The 19,559-nt window shown below is 52.6% G+C and overlaps 1 protein-coding gene across 5 annotated transcripts in view; it reads left to right on the top strand.

The window, feature by feature from the left end:
• Window positions 1-19,559, top strand: part of SLC24A4 (solute carrier family 24 member 4) — a 183,630-nt gene that overhangs the window by 114,794 nt on the left and 49,277 nt on the right. For 3 of the 5 annotated variants that reach the window (XM_027572514.2, XM_027572513.2, XM_027572515.2), the window contains 8 exons: window positions 5,237-5,313; window positions 8,424-8,498; window positions 10,874-10,958; window positions 11,473-11,576; window positions 12,391-12,465; window positions 15,569-15,594; window positions 17,373-17,426; window positions 18,953-19,095. In XM_027572514.2, the coding sequence (XP_027428315.1) occupies window positions 5,237-5,313; window positions 8,424-8,498; window positions 10,874-10,958; window positions 11,473-11,576; window positions 12,391-12,465; window positions 15,569-15,594; window positions 17,373-17,426; window positions 18,953-19,095 (639 nt within the window). The remainder of the gene's footprint in view (window positions 1-5,236; window positions 5,314-8,423; window positions 8,499-10,873; window positions 10,959-11,472; window positions 11,577-12,390; window positions 12,466-15,568; window positions 15,595-17,372; window positions 17,427-18,952; window positions 19,096-19,559) is intronic. The other 2 variants (XM_027572516.2, XM_027572517.2) reach the window with 1 other exon arrangement.

Below are 19,559 nucleotides of genomic sequence, written 5' to 3'. Positions count from 1 at the left end.
GGTACTCCTCTCCTCACCTGTGCCAAACCTGTGATGGTAGGCAAATCTAGCTTCTCAGATCCTCTATTTCCTCATCAAGAAAACAGGGATGTGGGACCAATGTGGCAGACCGATACGGCAGATGGGAGGGCTTTGAAAAGTTTGCAACGCAGCCTTTGAACCTCGATGTGGGTGCCCCTCTCTCCGTGGGCTTGCTGCTCACGGCCCCCTCAGGTCAGTAACCCGCCTGGCTCGCTTCACTCCCCACCACCCCCACAAGCTTCTCGCTGTCTCTCAGTCGTTTGTTTACTTGTCTTACTGCCCCCAGCCCCTTACGGGCACATCTGCTAGACTCATAGTGAATGCTTGTGCCTGGTGCACAGTGATGCTCAAGAAATGGGTATCGGTCTGTACGCTTTCAGGATCAGGGTATTTGCCATCTCGACATCCTGCTGCTTTCTGAATAACTTTGGCTATCTCTGACAGTCAAGTCACCCTCCAAGATGAGGAGCGGCCAAGCCCACGGATGCCTCAGGATCCCGGGATCTGCTCTTTCCCAGAAGGTCCGACCCCTATTAGCAAATACTTGTTGAACAAATGAATACATTTTGAAAACGAGCAGCAATGTTGGCAGGAGTACAAAGCCTTGAAAGGGCAACACTGACTCAGGGGTTCTGAAATACGATCGCATCATCCATGTAAGTTGGTCAACAAAAAAGGTCAAGTGTGCCTAGGGATCTTGTTTATAGGGTGTTAGCCGGGTAGCTGGTGGTGGGGAGGGGGGTTGCAGATGCTTTTGTCCCCAGGGGCCTTACAGTTTCCCCTCCGATGTTCAGGAAGGCACCTGGTGGGAAAGACTCCCCCTCCCCCCCCGCCACACACACATACAGTTCCCACCTGCCCTGCACACAGTGGAGGTGGAGGGTTAGGAGGGGGGCTGACATCTGAGGTGTAAGGAGAGGGGTGTGTTCAGAACCACAAGTAATGGAGAAGCCAGTCCTGGGCACTGAAGTCCAAAGGAAAGAATCCTAAAAGGGAAGTGGGCAGAGGCTGCTGGGTCTTTGGCAGCTTTCCCTCCCTTCCTCTTCCCTGGGCTCCCCCCACCCCCATCCCTTGGTGTCAGGGTGCTGGGATCATCCCTGGTTTCCCAGCTCGGCTCCACCTGCAGACACATCCCTTCCCTTTCCCCACACCCACCCCTGCCAGATTTCTGTAGCTTAAGGGCTTAGGCGTGACCTCAAAAGCCGTGGGTGCCTGCCCCCCTTGATTCCTCCCTCCTCCCTGGTGGGGATTTGAGCAGATGGGATGGCTCGGCCCCTCGCAGACCTGCAAGCATCCTGCCTTGAACATGGCCCAGGGGCTCCTGATCCCAGCAAGCCCAGGAGGAGAGTTTTTCTCAGGAAGCCGGGATTAAGCGGCCCCAGCGTCCAGATCCTGATGTGGCTGGTCTGATCTCATTTGCTCTCTCCTGCTCGTGCCCTCTAAGCTGGTTTTGCCTTCCCTTCTGCTTTCACAAACCCAAGCCTCATCCCCTGGAGCAATGGCGACAGCCTTGTGTCAGGGGTAGAGTCTGGAAGTTAACCATCCTGGGTGACAGCCGCCTAACTGGGGCTGAGTGCTGTGCGTCGTTTAACCCTTACAGCAGCCTGGGGGGCGGGGCAGGCTCTGCAGTGATCCCCACTTAGAGGTGAGGGAACAGCCCCTGAGGTGTTAAGCAACTTGTGAAGGTCCTGCGAGTCCAGAAGACTTGGGTGGGTACAGGGGGCAGTGGGTCACAGCAGCTGATAGCTCAGCTGGTTACTCTGTCTTGGCTGGCAAAATTAAGTCCTGGATGGCGTGCTCTCCGCCCCCCCCCCCCCCCCCCCGCCGCCTCCCCACCACCTTCTATGCGGGGTTGCAGAGCAAGCAAGGTGCTGTGGCTGAGCCGGTAGAAGCCTGTTCCTACCAAGGACAAAGCCGTTTATAATCCCTATCTCCCCACTGCTGGAGCCCAGTGATATGTCCTCAGAGCAGAAAGGCACATTACTTTATTCTAATTTTCAAAGAATTCCCAGGATTGAATAAATCACCGGCTCTCAGCACACTGGCTTGGAGAATCAGGAACGGTCTCGAATTTTCAGGGCAGAAACGTCTATTGCTCTCCCTTGAAATACCCAAGACTGTTGCATTTCTTCTGGAAAAACAAGACCCCGGCCACAGGAATGCCAAGACTCCCCCTTTATAATGACCATCTCTGAGCCGACAGGCCTGAGCAGACCCTTGCCCTTGAAATGACAGCAGCGGTTCTATTAAAGAATTTTGATTACAGGAGAAAAAAAAGTGAAAGAATCCATATTTCATTAAAGGTTGCTTGTTTTAAAGTGGGAACATTTTCTGGATGTCTGGGGAGCTGATGTTTTCTAGGTCTTGCGGGAGAGTCTAGTCTTAAAAAACAAGATTTTCCACATAAGGGAGAACTCATCACTTTCAGAGCTTAAGGCCAAATTGTATTAACAGAGAAAGGGATTTTTTTTTTTTTTTTGTCCTGGAAGTTTCTTTGCGAGCATTTATGGAGCACCTACCATGAAGCTGGTGTCATTCTAGGGGTTTAGGCAGTTTATGAGGGTAATGAGAGCATTCTAATAGGATGAGAGGATATAGATGGGTATTTTTATTCATATTTTACCATTTTTTAGTTCAACTGACTGTTACAGTGTTTTGAGAACCCGCTGTGTGCCAGGCCTGGCGAAGGCACAGAGGATGTAATACAGGGGAGTGTGGATCCCCACCTTCCAGAAGCTTCCAGTCTAGCTGATGGGATGAAGACGTGGGGCAGTGGGAGTGTCCAACCGGGGACTTGCAGGAATGACCTTCACAAAGTACTCCTCCATCGGTCATCTCGAATTGAGGAGTGGAGTGAGAAGGAATTATTCCTTCATTGCCTGTGAACTTTGAGGCCCAAAAGTTGCTCAGATCCCTCGGGAGTGTCAAGGATGATACCCCAAAAGCCGTGTTTGATTCCTAACACACAAAGCTCTGCACGTCACAGGGCCATCCACCATCCAGGATGATGAGAGCCCATAACAGGAGTGGTGGGTGGTAACAGCCCAACAGGGGCCTTCTGGGGGCCAACGGAGGGACTGTGACATGGTCCTCGATGACCCAAGATGGCAGAATGCCAGTGGCGGCACACTTGGTGCCTGAGGGATCCCGCGTATCAGGGGACGGGGGCCGATGCTCTCAGCCCTCATTCCCTACCTTGCTGCGCCTCAGCCTGGGGTCCGGCTCTGAGGCTCACCCGGAGCCTGACTCCCATTGATGGTGTTCCCTATGTGTGTGGTCCCACGGGGAGTGCACCCAGCTGGGGGACAAGAGTTTTTCCTCCTCGTGCCAACATTGCCATCCCCAGCACGGTCGATGTCACTTGACCTCTTTGGGGATCTTGGCTTCCCCATCTGGAATGACAGATCCATCATGGGCAGGAGGAGAGGTCGAGAGGAGGGGCCGGTGGGCCTGGGAGAAGCTGAAAGTGCTTTGCCGGAGAACACCTGTCCCTGAGCTCTGGGGGGTGCACAGGGGACCAGAAATTACTCTGCTGTGAGGGGATGAACCTGCTTCTCAATTCTGACCTAGCGGTGGCAAGGGAATCCTATCCCAGAATCCTGGGAGGGCACGTTTGAAATTCACCACAGGCTGGAAATGCTTTAAAAAGTAAGGCATGGGGCGCCTGGGTGGCTCAGTCGGTTAAGCGACTGCCTTCGGCTCAGGTCATGATCCTGGAGTCCCGGGATCGAGTCCCGCATCGGGCTCCCTGCTCAGCGAGGGGCCTGCTTCTCCCTCTGACCCTCCCCGCTCTCATGTACTCTCTCTCTCTCTCTCTCTCTCTCTCTCTCATTCTCACTCTCTCAAATAAATAAATCTTTAAAAAAAAAAAGATTCTCAAAAAAAAAGTAAGGCATGTTATTAAAGTCAGTCTCACCATTTTACTGATGATGAAACTGAGGTACACAGGGGTTAAGGAACTGTCCCTGTAGACACGGCTGCAAACGTTCGAGGGAGGATCTGAACCTCGTGGCAGTGTGATCGCGGAGAGCCTGCCCTCCCGAGTGGGACTGGCTGTCTCCAGCCTCAGCCTGACTGTCGACAGGGACTGCGTTTGTAATAGATCCAAGTAGGCATTGAAGCCACCTGGGACTCCCAGCTCTCTGCTGGGAATGTGATCAGAATCCTTTGACAAAGTGAGGAACCATCCCCTGATTTCTCTCTTTGGTGTATTTCGACGTGTTTTTTTACTTTTTTTTTTTTTTTCCTCCAGTAACATCTTTACTGAGGTAGAATTCACATGCCATACAGTTCATCTATTTAAGGTATATAACCGGGCGGCTCTTAGCATGTTCATAGTTGTGCAAACATCACCACAATTTTAGAACGATTTCATGAACCCCGGAAGAAACCCTGCACCCTTTAACTTATCGCCCAAACCGTCCTGCCTTCCAGCCCTAGGCAACCACTAATCTGCACCTCTGTCTCTCTAGATTTGCCTCTCCTGGAATTTTATATTAATGGAATCTTTATGTGGCCCTGAGTGACGGGTTCCTCTCAGCATCGTCTTTTCCTCCACAAGGGTCCCTCCATGTTGTAGCATGTGTCCGTGTTTTGTCTTTGTGTGGCCAAATAGTCCCTTGTATGGCTAGACCACGTTTTATTTATCCACTCATTCATTGGTGGGTGTTTGGGTTGTTTCCATATTTTGGCACTTGTAAATAATACTGCCATGAACATCCCCGTGCAAGTTTTGTGTGGACGTGTTCTCACTTCTCTCGGGCAGATACTTGGGATTAGACTCGCTGTGTCGTGTGGTAACTCGATGTTTCACCTTTTGAGGAGTTTCCAGACTGTCTTTCCACAGCAGCTGTACCCCCTGGCCAGTTGTGAGGGCTCCAACCTCTCTATGTCCTTGCTAATATTTGTTGTTATTTCTCTTTGCCATCCTAGGGGGTAGGAAGTGTTTCGATACTTTAAAAAAAAAATTGCAAGGGAGATGTTAAATTTGATCAACCCCAAGTTTCTAGAACGTCTGTGGATAACCCAGTACTCAGTGGTGTTTTCTGGAGGGCGTGGGCGTGCCGTGAGCTCCAGAGCGGTAGCTGGCCGGCCCCCTCCCAGGGCAGTCCAAAGCCTAGCAAGTTCTACAGTCCACAGGGGACTCACACTGCCAGTGGGGCCATCACAAGGCCCGCTGGCAACTCACACCCTGCCGTGTCCTCTTGTCTTCCAGCGATTCACGAGTTCCCCACAGACCTGTTCTCCAACAAGGAGCGACAACATGGAGCCGTCCTGCTGCATATCCTCGGTGTAAGTGGCCCGGGCGGGATGGGCTGTTCCTACACCACAGGCAGGCGAAGTGTGTCTGCAGAGCATGGTCGAGCCATAATGTGTCAACGATGCCCCATCTTCATAAGACGGTACCTGGGAGAATAGTGCTGGACCCATTTTAACCACCAAAAACCCAGAATCTTAAAGATGTCGGGTGAATGGCTCCGTGTTGCACAGCAAGTGACCCCAAGAGCCAAGACAAGACTTCAAGTCTTCCTGGGCCCCATTTTCTGCTTTCATAAAAAGGGAGTGACAGCATCTTTCCCAGATGTGTGAACAGGTGTGAATGTGAGTAAAGTGCACCAGACGTTGCACAACACGTAAGAAGTGCTCTTTGCGTGCTTGCTGTCATGATTCCCATGGTCCCCCACCCCCACCCCAAATCTCACCACCTTGACATAACTATAGTTTAAAACTTTGGTGCACTCCTTCTCAAATTTCCCTGTCTTCAGATGAGCCTTGGTGGACAAAAGGTGGAATTCGAATACCAGTTCAAAAAGAAATAGTGGGTCCAAACCTAAATTATAGGCAAAAGTTGCTCTTCTCTGTCAGCAGTAAGCAAACTGCAGCCTGAAGCCACTGCTGGTGTTTGTAAATAAAGTTTTATTGGAACACAGCCGTCCCCATCATTTCTGTGTTCTCTGAGGCTGCTTTTGTGCTTCAGTCCCAAAGTAGTTGTAAGGCGGTGATGTGGTCCACAGAGCCAAAAATATTTACCATCTGTCCCTTTGCAGAAAAAGTTTGCCAGCCCTATTGTGTGGTGTGGAGCAACAAAGTGCTCGCGATTTGCTTTTCTACTTGGGACACGACAAATTTTCCTCTAATTAGGTTCCCCAACCACCCAGCACCATTTGCTTCTATAAGCCCCACCAAGGATTAGTCTTTGCAAGAGATAATTCAGAAAGTGAAAGCTCGGATTCTCGCAGAGATAGTAGCCCCCTGAGAATGATGAATGAGTGAAGTTTTAATTAACAGGATAAACCATTAATGAAAATGAAGGTTGTAGGCAAATATTGAGTGACAGGCCTGTGTATTTCTGTGATAGAGTTATTACCTTCCTAGCTCCTCTGGCTTTCCCACGCCCTCCTCTTTCACTAAGAGGGTGTGGGTTTGGCGAATTAATCCCATAGTTCTGGTGCTCTGCTTTGGGAAAGTCTTGACGTTGCTTGACTTTCCCAAGACAAAACCTTTTCTCCTGAACCTGAGAACACCTCAGGAATTTTGCCGGAGCCCTTTAGAGCTGACATTAGCCAAACGATGCCTAGAGGGCCAAATCTAGCCCACCTCCTGATTTTATAAATAAAGTTTTATTGGAACGCAGCCACACCCACTCCATGTTCTCTTCTAGAGCTGCAGAGTCATTGTGGCGGAGACCGTGTGACCTGTCAAGACTGAAATATTTACTATCTGACCATTCCAGAAAAACTTTGACGACACCTTCTTTAAGAGCAAGAAAAGGCTCAAGCTTTGGAGCCAGTTTTTGTCTGCAGCGCTAGGAAGCTTCTCAGTTGCCCGGCCAGAGCACTGTGGGACCATCTTGGCCTCCTTTTCTCTCAAGTGTTTCCGAGGCCATCAAGAAGCCTCCCTTTGCCTAGAAGATGATGTTGGGGGAGCTTCTGGGGGTGTGAATTCAAGTCTATATCCTAAAATTTTTATAGCAGGATCTCTCTCCCCTCCACCCAGAACCCCCAGTATTTGTTTCTTTTTGCTTCCCTGCCCGCTCCCCCCCCCGGCAAAAAAAAAATAGGTAATGAGTCAGATCCAGGGACAGCCATGCCTGGACTGCAGTAGACACCTGCCTTAGAGGCCTTGGCCACAGCTGATATATCTTCCAGTTTATTTAATCACAATTCATTAGTGTGCTACTCCAACAACTTCACAATTGTTTTTGCTGAAGCAACCCAGCCCTTCCCATTTTTGTGAACAGAGCATCCATATCACTTTGTCTTTGAAGAAAGAAATGCTTCCCTCGGCATTTAGCACACAAAGTCCCATCTGTCCATGGGCCCTTGGCCTGGCCCGTCCCTCCAACCTCATATACTCTGTTTTCCACTTCAGTCTCACTCTGGTCTCCCTGCATTAGTGACCTTGCTGTTGCTCATGGGCATCAAGCACACTCCTACCTCAGGACCTTTGCACTGGCCTTTCCCCAACAGTTACACGTTATTTGCCTATTTGCCCCACTAAGGTCAGTTACAGGATGCAGAGGCATTTCCTGGCGGGTTAGCCATGAATCCCTGATGCCTAGAATAGCGCCTGGCCCATAGGATGAGCTCAGTGAAACCACGTTGGATGAACAGGACAGGGAGGGGTTCTGTATATAAAACCATTTGAAAACTACTGATCTGTTCTTACTCTGTCATCAGACAGATGAAGAGACTGAGCCCTGGAGATGTGACTTACCCAAAGTCACATGGCAAATCCGTCCTAGAATCAGCATTAGAATCTGGACTCTTCGTTCCATGAACCTCTGTGTGTGAATGGCTTGTGTATTTTAACCTTTGCCAACATTAGGTAGCATCCCAGAAATTGCTGGCTCTCCAGCTGCCATTCATTCCAGCAGGGCGTGGCCGGGTGGTAAGAAGGAAATGGTGCCTTCGCGAAAAATGAAGGGGGAAGATCAGGCTTGTTTTCATTTTAAACTCTTAAAATGGTGATTCTAAATGCTTTCCTTCTTAGCCCTGAGTGTTAGATCTGGCCTTTCAAGAGCAGACTCTGGTGCCGGGGAGAGAGCTGGTGCTTTACAAAGAGAGGACGGAGCGAAGACCATGTGGCCTGAGCTCTCATCCCCTTTGCTGCCCAGCACGTTATTTCCCCTCCCTGGGACTCAGTTTCCCCGTCTGCTCGTGAGGGGATTGAGGGAGCAAATCTCTCTGGTGTTGGAATTTTCCTCTGTCTCTGTCTCTGTCTCTGTCTCTGTCTCTGTCTCTCTGTCTCTCTCTCTCTCTCTCTCTCTCTCTCTCTCTCTCTGCATCTAGCCTCTGCCTTGGCCAGGTGATGCCTGCCCGGTTTGGGGCACGACAGCTGGCCGGCCATGCCTCCTCGGCAGCAGGTGCCTTCACTGACGATCTCCCCCATTTCCTCCTCAGGCTCTATACATGTTCTACGCCTTGGCCATAGTCTGCGATGACTTCTTTGTTCCGTCTCTAGAGAAGATCTGCGAGGTATGTAGAGGGGACTTGGGATCCCACAGCAAAGCCGGGCAGGGAGGCAGGGGACCTGGGGCGACCTAGGACATGGGACACTTCAGGGCCAGACCAAGAAGGACCGAGCAGGGAGCACTCTGGTGGTGAAGATTGGCCACACGCTTAGTGTGGCCACGGCAAAGCCTGGCTTTGAAAGCCCCAGAGTAGAGTTGGCAGAGGGTGTCCTCTCCCCGATTTGGCAGAAGAAAAGCTCCTGACGGGCAGTCGGCACCCAGAACCTCTGGCTTCCCAAAGCTGCAGGTGGCAGGTACCAGGTGGGGAGCCATGTCTTGGGGGAGGGTGCCAAGGCTGAGCAGGGAATATATTCCCTTTGGTCCAATGTTTGCAGGCTGACATTTTCTCCTTCTAATTGTTTTGTGGACTTTTGACTTTCTTGTCTTCTCTCTCCTCACATGCCAGATTCCAGTGCTGGGGCGCTTGGCCAGCTCAGTTGGTAGAGCATGTGACTCTTAGTTCTCGGGGTTGTGGGTTCGAGCCCCAAGTTGAGTGTAGAGATTACTTAAAAATAAAATCTTTTAAAAAAAGGCTCCAGTGTGTCTCTCTGCTCTGCCTTACCCTTGGCTTCTAACCAAGGAAGGAAAACTACCTCTGTTTCCAGCACCTGCTATGTGCAGATGGCTCTGGGCTTTGGCGCACTTTGTCCCTGTGAAGTCTGTCAGCCGTTTGAGGCCATGTTGTTGTGACATCTGCAGCCAGAGACAGAGCTGGTTAGGACAGGTGCTTCCATGCTGCTAAGCACAGAAGAGGGCCTTTTTGACCTGGGCCTCCTGAAGGGTGAGGGAATGTGACAGAGGTGTGCAAAGGCCTTCCCCTCCCCCGGTCTCCCCTTGCTCACCTCTCCACCTGTCACCCGGCTCAGACCGAAAGGTGGGTCAGTGAGCGAGTTGAGCCGGGGAAGGAGCGTAAGGAGAGAATCAGGAAACGTCCTCTGGGGATGGGTGACCAGTGCACAGGACAGTGCCCAGTGGAAGTGCCCCTCCAGGTTACCTGTCTCTGTAAGGACACAGACGTGAGGGAGGGGGATTTTCCTGGCTCTATGGGCAAATCCACCAAGGGGGTCAGTGAGAGCCATCAAAGGACTGAAAAACCTAAAGGAGGGATGCAATGTCTCTCTTGGGGAGAAGCCTAGGAGGGCTTCATGGAGGAAGTGGTATTTGGTCCAAGCTTGCGAAGTGGTGAAGATTTCTCCAAGCAGAGAGGGCAGGGCAGGGCGTTCCAGGAGGAAGGAGTAGCCCAGGCAAAGGCAGAACAGGATGTAGCATGGGTTGTATTGTGCTAGAAGATACTGGAGATGCTTTGATGGCAGATCATCTTCTGTGGAACCCTCTCCTGGTTGATGATGTTAGGGTGGCCGGGCTTCTGCCCTGGGGGGGTCAAGTGCTTGACAGAAGTCCAGAGCTCCGACCCCTCCGAGGGACCCCTTCCTATAGCAAGGTCAGCAGGGAGGTTGTGCTAACCCCGGGCTGCCCAGGGTACTTTGGAAGGTGAATGCGGGAGGAGACCGAGCCCAGCCCAGACGCCTTCTGAGCACCACGGAGTAGGTGCCTTCAAGTTGGTGTTCAGGGAGACCCAGAATCTTCGTGGTTTCTCCCAACATCCAAAGCCCCCGGCACCACATTCTTGATCAGAGGATTGGCCTCTGTGGCTGGAGCACGGCCTTGCCCAGCAGAGTGTGTCTTGACAGAGCTCCAGCCCTACCTCATGCTGCCTCATCCCCGGAGATAGGGTGTCTCGGTCTTTGTCTCCATGAGCAGCCGTGCTTTGGGCCTGCCATGGAGAAGGCCTTCTGGAATGCAAGGGCCAGACTGTGCTTCTGGGACCTCCAGGTTCCTGGAGAAGTCTGCAGGTGGAGAAATCTGCATGGTACCCAAGGTCTGCGGTGGGCCCTGGAGGTGGCTCCCTGCTGAGCACCACTGTGTACCAGACTCTGTGTTAGGCGCTGGCAACCCAAGGCTGATAAAAAGACCACCCTTGTCCTCATGGTCTGGTGGGGAAGGCAAGGGCATAATCCTCAGACCCTCATTGGGTGATCGGTGTTTTGTTAATTGGAGGACCAGACTGGGGACACGTGGCTCTGGGTGTACCCCTAGAGAGGAGACCTCATTTAGGGGCTTGGAGAGTGAGCAGAAACCGACAGGGGAAGGCGACAGGGGACTCCGGGTGGGGTGGCCGACCGTGTAGCGGGAGGTGTGTGCTCGGGGTGCCGGGAGGCGACACAGCCCACTCAGGCGCGGGACTCTGGCCACAGCAGTTTCCCCACGCTTTCAGGGGCCACAGGAGTGTCCGCTGTCCCCACCTCCCAGCCTGAGTGTCTGTGGTCACTTCCGTTTCAGAAGCTCCATCTGAGTGAAGACGTTGCTGGAGCCACCTTCATGGCTGCGGGAAGCTCGACACCTGAGCTGTTTGCCTCCGTTATTGGTAAGAAATCCCACCGGCCAGGGACCCAGGGTCTAGACCCCCTCCCCTGACCAGTGAGGGCATTTGTCAGCTCAGAGCCTCTGTTTTCTCAACTGTAGAACGGGAGAGCTGGGGAGACAGAAAGTAGCGGTTCCCTGGGGCATGTGGTGGAGCGAAGAGTGGGTGGGTAGAGGGTTCCTTTTGGGGGTGATAATGTTCTAAAATTAGATTGCGGGACGGTTGCACAATTCTGGGACTATACCAAAAAACTGGATTATATACTTCAAATGGGTGAGTTTATGGCATGTGAATTATATCTCGATAAAGCTATTAAAAAAATAACGGGGAGTGGAGTCGCTGGTCCCCAGGACACTGTCTCCTCTCTGGTTTTGCCATCCCCCTCAGCCCCACAGGCAGTGTGGTGGTGAGAACAACTCCCTCCATCCATGGGGCTGGGGACACAGACCTCGCAGCAGCCTGGGGCAGGGGCAGGGCCGGGGCCGGCCCAGGAGGATTTCCACCTTTCCTGTTCCAGGCGTGTTCATCACCCACGGAGATGTTGGGGTTGGAACCATCGTGGGCTCTGCTGTGTTCAACATCTTGTGCATAATTGGCGTTTGTGGATTATTTGCGGGGCAGGTCAGTGGTTTGTCTCCCTTCACAGAGTGACCTAAGGGACAGCAGTGGGGGAACCCAGGGCCTCCCCTTAGATGCGCCCTCGACTGACCGAGGCTGAGCAAGTCAGCTTTCCCCTCCAAGCCCAGGTCCTCACGGGTACAAGTGGTGTCTGACGTTCCTTCCACATCCCGCACCAGTGGATCCGAGGGCAGGACCGTGTCAGCTCTGCTGTCCGGGCCGAGGGTGAACGTTCACTCGGTAGCAGTAGATCTTTGAGAGGCGCCTCCTGTAACCCTGACCCTGAGCTAGATTCTGGAAATATCTGCGGCCTGCCTTTGGCCTCCTTAGCAAGGAGCATGAAGCTGACCTGTTGCTGATACCCCATCAGCATCTTCCTGGTCGTCAGGGCCGTGGGGGCATTAGACTCGCCCCCAGAGAGTGAGGCTCATGAGTAGGCCCTACCTGGCCAAGGGAGGTAGAGGTGGGCGGCTAGTTTAGCACCAGAAGCTTCCAGCATCAGGGGGAAAGCCAGTACTTCTGGCCTCTGCCTTGACCCTGGGCTTCTGCTGTGAGACCTCAGATGTTACCTTGAAGGAGCTTGGCCATCACTTACAAACGTTCTGTACTTTTGTTCTGTTCCCCAAATATAGTGAAGAACACTGGGCGGCCTTGAGCAGCCAGGAAAGATTTGTTTCTGGTGGCACAGTTAGGAGGAGCTCCATGGGCACATCCCTGCACCTGCAGGGCTCGGGGGGTGGCGAGAAAGCCACTCCCCGCACCACCCCCCACCCCAGTCTCCCCAACCAGCAGCAGCTGACAGCCCTTTGCTTGGCAGGTGGTCCGTCTGACGTGGTGGGCTGTGTGCCGAGACTCCGTGTACTACACCCTGTCTGTCATCGTGCTCATTGCTGTGAGTTACCCCCTGCCCGTGTGCAGGCACAGGACCCCTGCCTGGCTCTGTCCCCAGCGCCATAATTGATCCATCCCCTTGCCACCGTGCCCCCCCTGCCTGAAAACCTCACTTGACACCCTGGTTATGGAGCAAATCCAGGGACCACCTTGAATTCAAAAAGGCCTTGGAAACGTCAAAGCATGTGTCACATGGTCCGAGCGGTTAAGTTCAAGCACTTTGCTCCTCAGGGGCCCTCAGAGCCTCACTTAGAGCCCGATGCCTGAGAATCAGAGTTTCTGGGTTCACTGCTTACTGCAGAGCAGGAGAGAGAGAGGCTGGTTAGAGGCAGGCATTGTGGGCACCTGGGGGAACAGGAGAAAGGCAGAAGAGCTGGAACAGGGATTTCTAGGGTCCGTTAGTATGGGGGGGAGAAAGGGGGGGGTTACTCCTGCGTTGCCCCGAGGGCTAGGGTGACATCATGGCACATGAAGCATATGACGCAGGCTACTGCCGAGGAGTGGGCCGTGCACAGGAGAGCCGTTTCAATTCAAGCGGTGGCATGAGGGCAGATGCACATGGTGTGTCCAGATTTTCTGGAATGTGCCCCAGAGAGACAGTTCTCAACCTTACAAGATCTAGAGTCAACTGTATAGGGCAGTCCCATCCTTTGTGTGAATTCTCTATTGCTGCGTACCAAATTTCCCCCAAACTCAGCGGCCTAAACTAGCAAGTATTTCTCGCTCTTGTTGTCTATGGATCAGAATCTGGGGGTGGCTTACCTGCGTCCTCTGCTTCAGGGCTTCTCACAGATGTTGGCCAGGGTATACAACTCCCTGGGAGAGGATCCGCTTTGGGGAATCCCTGGTGGGGCTGCAGATAGGCCCCCTCCAATCCTTCCTGGCCGGCTGCTCCTCAGTACAGAGCTCACCGTGCTAACTGGCTTCCCTCAGAGCAAGGGTGAGAAGGTGCCAGGGGGGAAGCGAGTCTGTAACCTAATCTTGGAGGCGATAACCCATCACTTTTGCCATATTCTCTTTGTTAGAAGCCAGTCCCTAGCTCCAGGCCAGAGATAGAGGTGCAGTGGCATGAATGTCAGGCAGAGGGTTACTGGGACCATTTGAGACCACTGGGACCCCTGCCTACCACAACCCTGAAAACGAAAGTTATAGATAAAATAATTTACCTGTACATGGTTTCAAAAAAAAAAAAAGAATCAATATGATGCCCAAACTGTCAAAGACAAAAGTCACTTATAATAAAAGAATACATTTTTCAGTGTGTAAATGTTTTGGCAAGAAGATGCTAGAACCCCGGATGATGTAACCCGTTGCCCCCATATGGAAAAATCTCTGAGCCTGAAATCTACCTGCACAGACTGAAGGCCGGGTGCTGGGCAGGCACCTTGGATCCCGTGAGTGGTGCCGACATTGATGACATGATTTTCCAAAATTATGAATGACTCCTGATAAACTGCTAGGCAGAGCCAAGTCCACCTGCCCCTCCATTTGCATGATAGCTACCTCACTGGAGAATTACATATTTATTAAAACTGTGTAAAGGTACTTTGATTTGTACCATGGAGTTAAGTTTTGGGCTCAGGTCTCCCTCCTCCCCACCCCCCCACCACTTGCCTGAATATTTAGCTAGACATTTAAATAAGATGTGTGCCACATGTGGGAAAACCTTCTGATAGACGTATTTCACATGTTCTAGGTTGGTTAGCACTTGGCCATCCCTGCCTCTAAATGCCAGTAGCCCTCCACTGGGCTGTATGAACTAAAAATGTCCCCCTCATGGGTGTCTGGGTGGCTCAGTCATTAAGCGTCTGCCTTTGGCTCAGGTCATGATCCCAGGGTCCTGGGATCGAGTCCCACATCGGGCTCCCTGCTCAGCGGGAAGCCTGCTTCTCCCTCTCCCACTCCCCCTGCTTGTGTTCCTGCTCTCGCTGTCTCTCTCTCTGTCAAATAAATAAATAAAATCTTTAAAAAAAGAATGTCCCCCTCAAATGTCCTCTCACGTTCCCTAAGGGGGCCACTGGGCACCTCTCTGTTGAGTGCTACTTCCCCAGAGCCTGGAGTTTGGGGAGCCTCACGGTGATGCCCAGCCAAGATGACCCCTCTTGGAAGTGGCCTCCGCACGGCAGCTCCCATGTGTGCCGCCTGCCATGACAGCCAGGAGAGGGGCATTGTGGGTCCCCTGGCTTCTCCTTGCATCCTGTGCTGGGCCCCTTGGCCTCCAAGATCCCGTTGGTGGGTGTAGCCTTCTACCTTCCTGTCCACACTGGGCCTGGTGGGTGGTGCTCCCAGGACTCCTCCCCTGGACCACAGGGGCATTATTCATCTGTGTCTGTGCCCAGGATGCTGGGTGGGGTTGTGGGGCAATGTCTGTGCCCTCCGCAGAAACGGTGCATCCCCACCATCAGCCTGGGGCTCCCTTCAAATAGTACAAGTGGGTCCTTTGCCCTTAGAATCTCCAAAGAGGTTACTCTCTATTTAAAGAAAATAATATCCTTGGAGCACCTGGGTGGCTCAGTCAGTTAAGCGTCTGCCTTCAGGTCAGGTCATGATCCCAGGGTCCTGGGATCGAGCCTTGAGTTGGACTCTCTGCTCAGTGGGCAGTCTGCTTCTCCTTCTGCCCCTCCCCCCTGCTCATACTCTAACTCTCTCTCAAATAAATAAAATCTTTAAAAAAAAGGGGGGGGAATAATATGCCTTCCCTCCCATATATACGAACGAGTACCTTAGATAGGTAGATACTGTAGGGGGACAGACAGATGGGTGTCTTTCAGTTTTTAAGAGTGTTGATTTCAGCAAGTCTGTCCCCTTACTGATGGCAGGCACCTGCCAGGCTGGCCCCATCTGTGACCCGGAGTGTAATGAAGCATGGGCCATTTCTCTTGGGAGGCCCACACTAACCTGGAGCCACACACAGTAGCATCTGCTGGGATGGGTTTCGACTAAGGAAAGGTCACCTGCTGCTGAGAAACCCAGAAATGGAGAGAGGAGCCCAGCTTTGTGTAAAAATAACAAGGCACTGTGTGTGAGCTCTGAGTGCTTAAGGGTCTGTGTGTGTTCTTTTGGAATCAATATGTCCCCCACCCTTTGTTTCTTTTGCCTTCCAGTTCATATATGATGAAGAAATTGTGTGGTAAGTTTTAAACGTCTATTTCTTGTTCCTTTTTTGGTCCTGTCCTTCCTCTTTGGGTTCGTTGAATCTTCTTTGAGATTATTTTTACAAACATGAGCTTATGCACTTGTGAAAGTAAAAAGCATCATGCTAAGCAAACACACCTTTATCCTTTCAAAGTGACAAAGATTGTTTCCCTCAGTGTTCCTGCTCTACCAAATAACAAAATGTATTATAAAGCTAAAGTAATGAAAACGGTATGGCATTTTCCCACTGGGCTAAACATAGGCCAAAATGGACTGTGGAACCAAGAACCCAGTCATGGGCCCATTTCTTGGCCGGGGGATATGACAGGTGTCACGACAGGCAGTGAGTTAGGGAGAGGGTCTCAGATACTGCTGGAGAAACTAGGGATCTATACAGAACAAAATAACATCAGATCCCTTCCTCACACCTTATACAAGAAGAGAATCCAGATGAATTAAAGATCTCACTGTAGGGGCGCCTGGGTGGCTCAGTTGGTTAAGTATCTGTCTTCAGGTCAGGTCATGATCTCAGGGTCCCGGGATCGAGTCACGTGTTGGCTTCCTGCGCAATGGGGAGTCTCTTCTCTCTCTCCCTCTTCCCCACACTCGTGCTTGCTCGCTCTCTCTCTCTCTCTCTCAAATAAAATCTTTTTAAAAAGCACTAAAGCTTTCACTGTAAAAAGCAAAGTTAAACAAAATAGAATAAAATGTCAGGACTCACCTTTATGACCTTGAGATAGGAAATGATTCCTTAATTAAGATACATAAAGCAGAAACTTGAAAGGTGGATGTATTCACTGTATACGTGTGTCAGACATCCATAGGCCATAGAAATGTTCTCTTCATGACAGCGATTCAGAGTCTGCATCCCATCGGTGTCTATTTGTGGGAATGGGCTCAAGAGGCCTTGCTGAGCAGCCAGGTGCTATGGGCCCAGAGAAACCTGCTTTCGCCCCCCCGCTCCCCGGCCCCTAACCCACCATGTGAGCCAGGCAGCCTCTCCTCATCGGGGGTCTCCTTTTCCTAGGTGGAGTGGGGGTGGTGGTAGCAGGGCCATCTATAAGTCTCTCCGTAGCTCTGCTGGGCTGCAGGCTCTGTCGGCAGAGGGAGAGTTCCCGAAACAACCGTAGCTCATGCCTGGCACCTAGTAGGCCTTCAGCACACGTTTGTCGGATAACCACATTAAGCTGGGTGGCTCCTCAGAGGCTTGTGGTCAGAGCTGCAAAGATCCTGGCCGCGTGGGGGGTTGGGCACCTCATCTGCTGGACAGCCAGATGTGCATCCCAGGAAGGCCCCCGCCCCGCCCTGCCCCAGCGCTCAGCCCTGCAGGCTTCTGTGCTGGCCCCTTTCTCCAGACAGTTCTTCGGCCCCTTCCCACCTGTACCCACAGCCTTTCTGGTCCCGGGCCAGAATCTCGGGTGAGCTTACAGGTCTCTTAGGACCAATTTGGTATGACTCCAGGTCACTCCCCTCTGTGGATCCTGGGATGGGGTGGTCCTGGTCCTTCTGTTTTCTAGATACCGGTGGGAATGCTGCCTGAGCCCTGCAGATCCCCTGTCACTGAGAAGAACCCACCCTTACCTTCTCTGTCCCCAAGAGGGCTTCAGATGGCAGATGGCCACAGGCTGGGGCGGGGGGGGGGCTCCCCTACATGCCTGGCACCGGGGCCAGGGAGGGTCAAAGGACCTCCTGCCCTGTTCCCTGCTGCCTAGCCGTCAGTCCCAGGCCCCAGGCACCCCCAGCCCTAACCACAGTCTCCGTTCTCTCTTTGAGGTGGGAAGGACTGGTGCTCATCATCTTGTATGCGTTTTACATTCTGATCATGAAGTAAGTAGCTTTTTTCTCTTATCCCGCTGGGCAGTCTGACGCCTCGTTCCCCTTCCTGCTCTAGCCTTTTGTTAGAGCCCAGACAAAATTGATGACAGACCAGCTGTCATCTATTCCAGCCAGCTCCGGTTCTCTGGGGGGGGTACCTGCTGGGGTGCTCAGACACTGTTTGGGGGGTGCTGTCCAGACCAGGGGAGGCAGGGCTGGTGGGTGGAGAATGAGGCTCCTCCAAGACGGATGGCAAGCAAGACGTCTTTCCCCGTGGCTCCTCCCTGCCCTGGGTGACCGCCCTTTCTCACTGGCACTGTAACTCTCCCGATCATGTAATACTGCTCTTCTCAAAGAGCCAGGCTGCCTCACTTCTGTGCCAGGCTTCGTACAATGCCACCTGCAGGGGGCGTCACTAAGGAAGGAAGGTGCAGATGGTGTGTCAGGGATGTGCACCCAAGCAGCAATTCCAAAACTGCCTGGGTGAGCGTGATCTCAAAAGAGCCCGTGAGGAATATTATTCAGCCCTAAAAAAGGAAGGGAATTCTGTCATGTGCTACAACAGGGATGAGCCTTGCAAACACCCTAAGTGAAGGGAGCCAGTCACAAAAGGACAAAGATGGTATGATTCCACTTAGGCGAGGTAGCCAGGAGAGTCCAATCCATAGAGATAGTAAGTTAGAGATTACCGGGGGGCGTGGGGGAGGGGCCGATCACTGGTTAATTGATGAATGGGCACACAGAATTGTTCTCGATGCTGCAACCCGACAGTAAATAATGCTGACGGTCACCTGACACGTTCTGGAACTGTGATTAATGCCAGTGAATTAGACACTTAAAAATGAAGAAGAGTTAAAATAGCAAATTTTATGTCCCCCCAGTTTTTCCACGTTAAAAAAAAAAAAGAAAAATGCTCCCTTGAGCTGAGTCCTCTTCAGGTTTTGTCTTCTTGTCCACATCCCCAGAAAGAGTTAAAAGCAACACTGAGTTTGAGGAAACTCTGTGAAGTCCCACGTTGATATCAAATGTTTATAGTATTTTGTGAAAATGGGTGATCACCTGTCCAAGGGCAGGAGACTTGTCCTCACGTGAACCGCTCTTTCAGTGAGGCGGGTGGCCTGGGGTCAAAGCTGGAGATGGTATCTTTACTGGGGGCTGGGGGGTGCGCCTGGCTATGAGGGGTGCAGGCATGGCCCGCCGGGCAGCCCCCGGGGGCAGGACCTGCAGCTGTGGGAGGGAGGACCAGCTTGGTGTCACCTCTTTGGAGCCTGCCCTTGACGCTGGCCTGAACTTCCTTTATGAGGACAGGCTTGGGACGGGCATAAGTAGGCATGGGTCGTGCTCTTGGACCAGAGGTTCCTTATACCCCCCCCCCACCCCCCCGCACGAAGTTCTCGGGGTCCTGTCAGGGGACTGTCAGCTCCACGGGCCACTCCCAGGGTCTTCTGCCTGTGTGTGCACGGGCTGGGGGGTGGGGATAACCTGCCCACTACGGCCAGGTGTCTCCCACAGCTCTGACCTCCAGCCTTCACTTGCAGGTACAATGTGAAGATGCAGGCCTTTTTCACCATCAAACAAAAGGCCGTTGCCAATGGCAACACGGTCAACAGTGAGCTGGGGGATGGTAATGATTACTGTGATAGCAGTTCTGATGACCCCTCCATGCCATTGCTGGGGCAAGGTAAGGCTGAGCAGACAGGAGCCGCCCCAACCACGTCACTGAAACCGCTCTCCCCTTCTCTTTCCTGCCCACGCCACCCCCCGCCAAATTGTCCCTCTCTTACCTTTGCCCCCCCCCCCCCCCAGGAGATGTGGCTCAGATTTGCATTTGTGTAGAAGGGAGAACCAAGAGTCAACAGTCACGCCCTGGGGACTTTTCCCCAAGCCTCCCCGGGAAGGCTCCTGGCCTGCTGGGCTCAGTGCCCCCTGAAACGCAGTGAGTTACCTCTCTGACCCTTGTACAAGGCCAATGGCAGGAGGCCGAGGACTTGGGGTGACAGAGTAGGCACGGGTCTCCCTGTGATTTCTCACACACCGGGCCCAGCTCTGGCAGAGAACTCCGTTCTGGAGAGACCTCTGGCTCAGCACCCAGAGGAACGGCAAGGCCCCGGAGGGCAGCCTTGGAGCTGAGCAGGAATGCCCAGA

This window comes from Zalophus californianus, chromosome 6, assembly GCF_009762305.2.
Source record: "Zalophus californianus isolate mZalCal1 chromosome 6, mZalCal1.pri.v2, whole genome shotgun sequence".
NCBI lineage: Eukaryota > Metazoa > Chordata > Mammalia > Carnivora > Otariidae > Zalophus > Zalophus californianus.
This window is presented reverse-complemented; position numbering and strand designations above follow the sequence as displayed.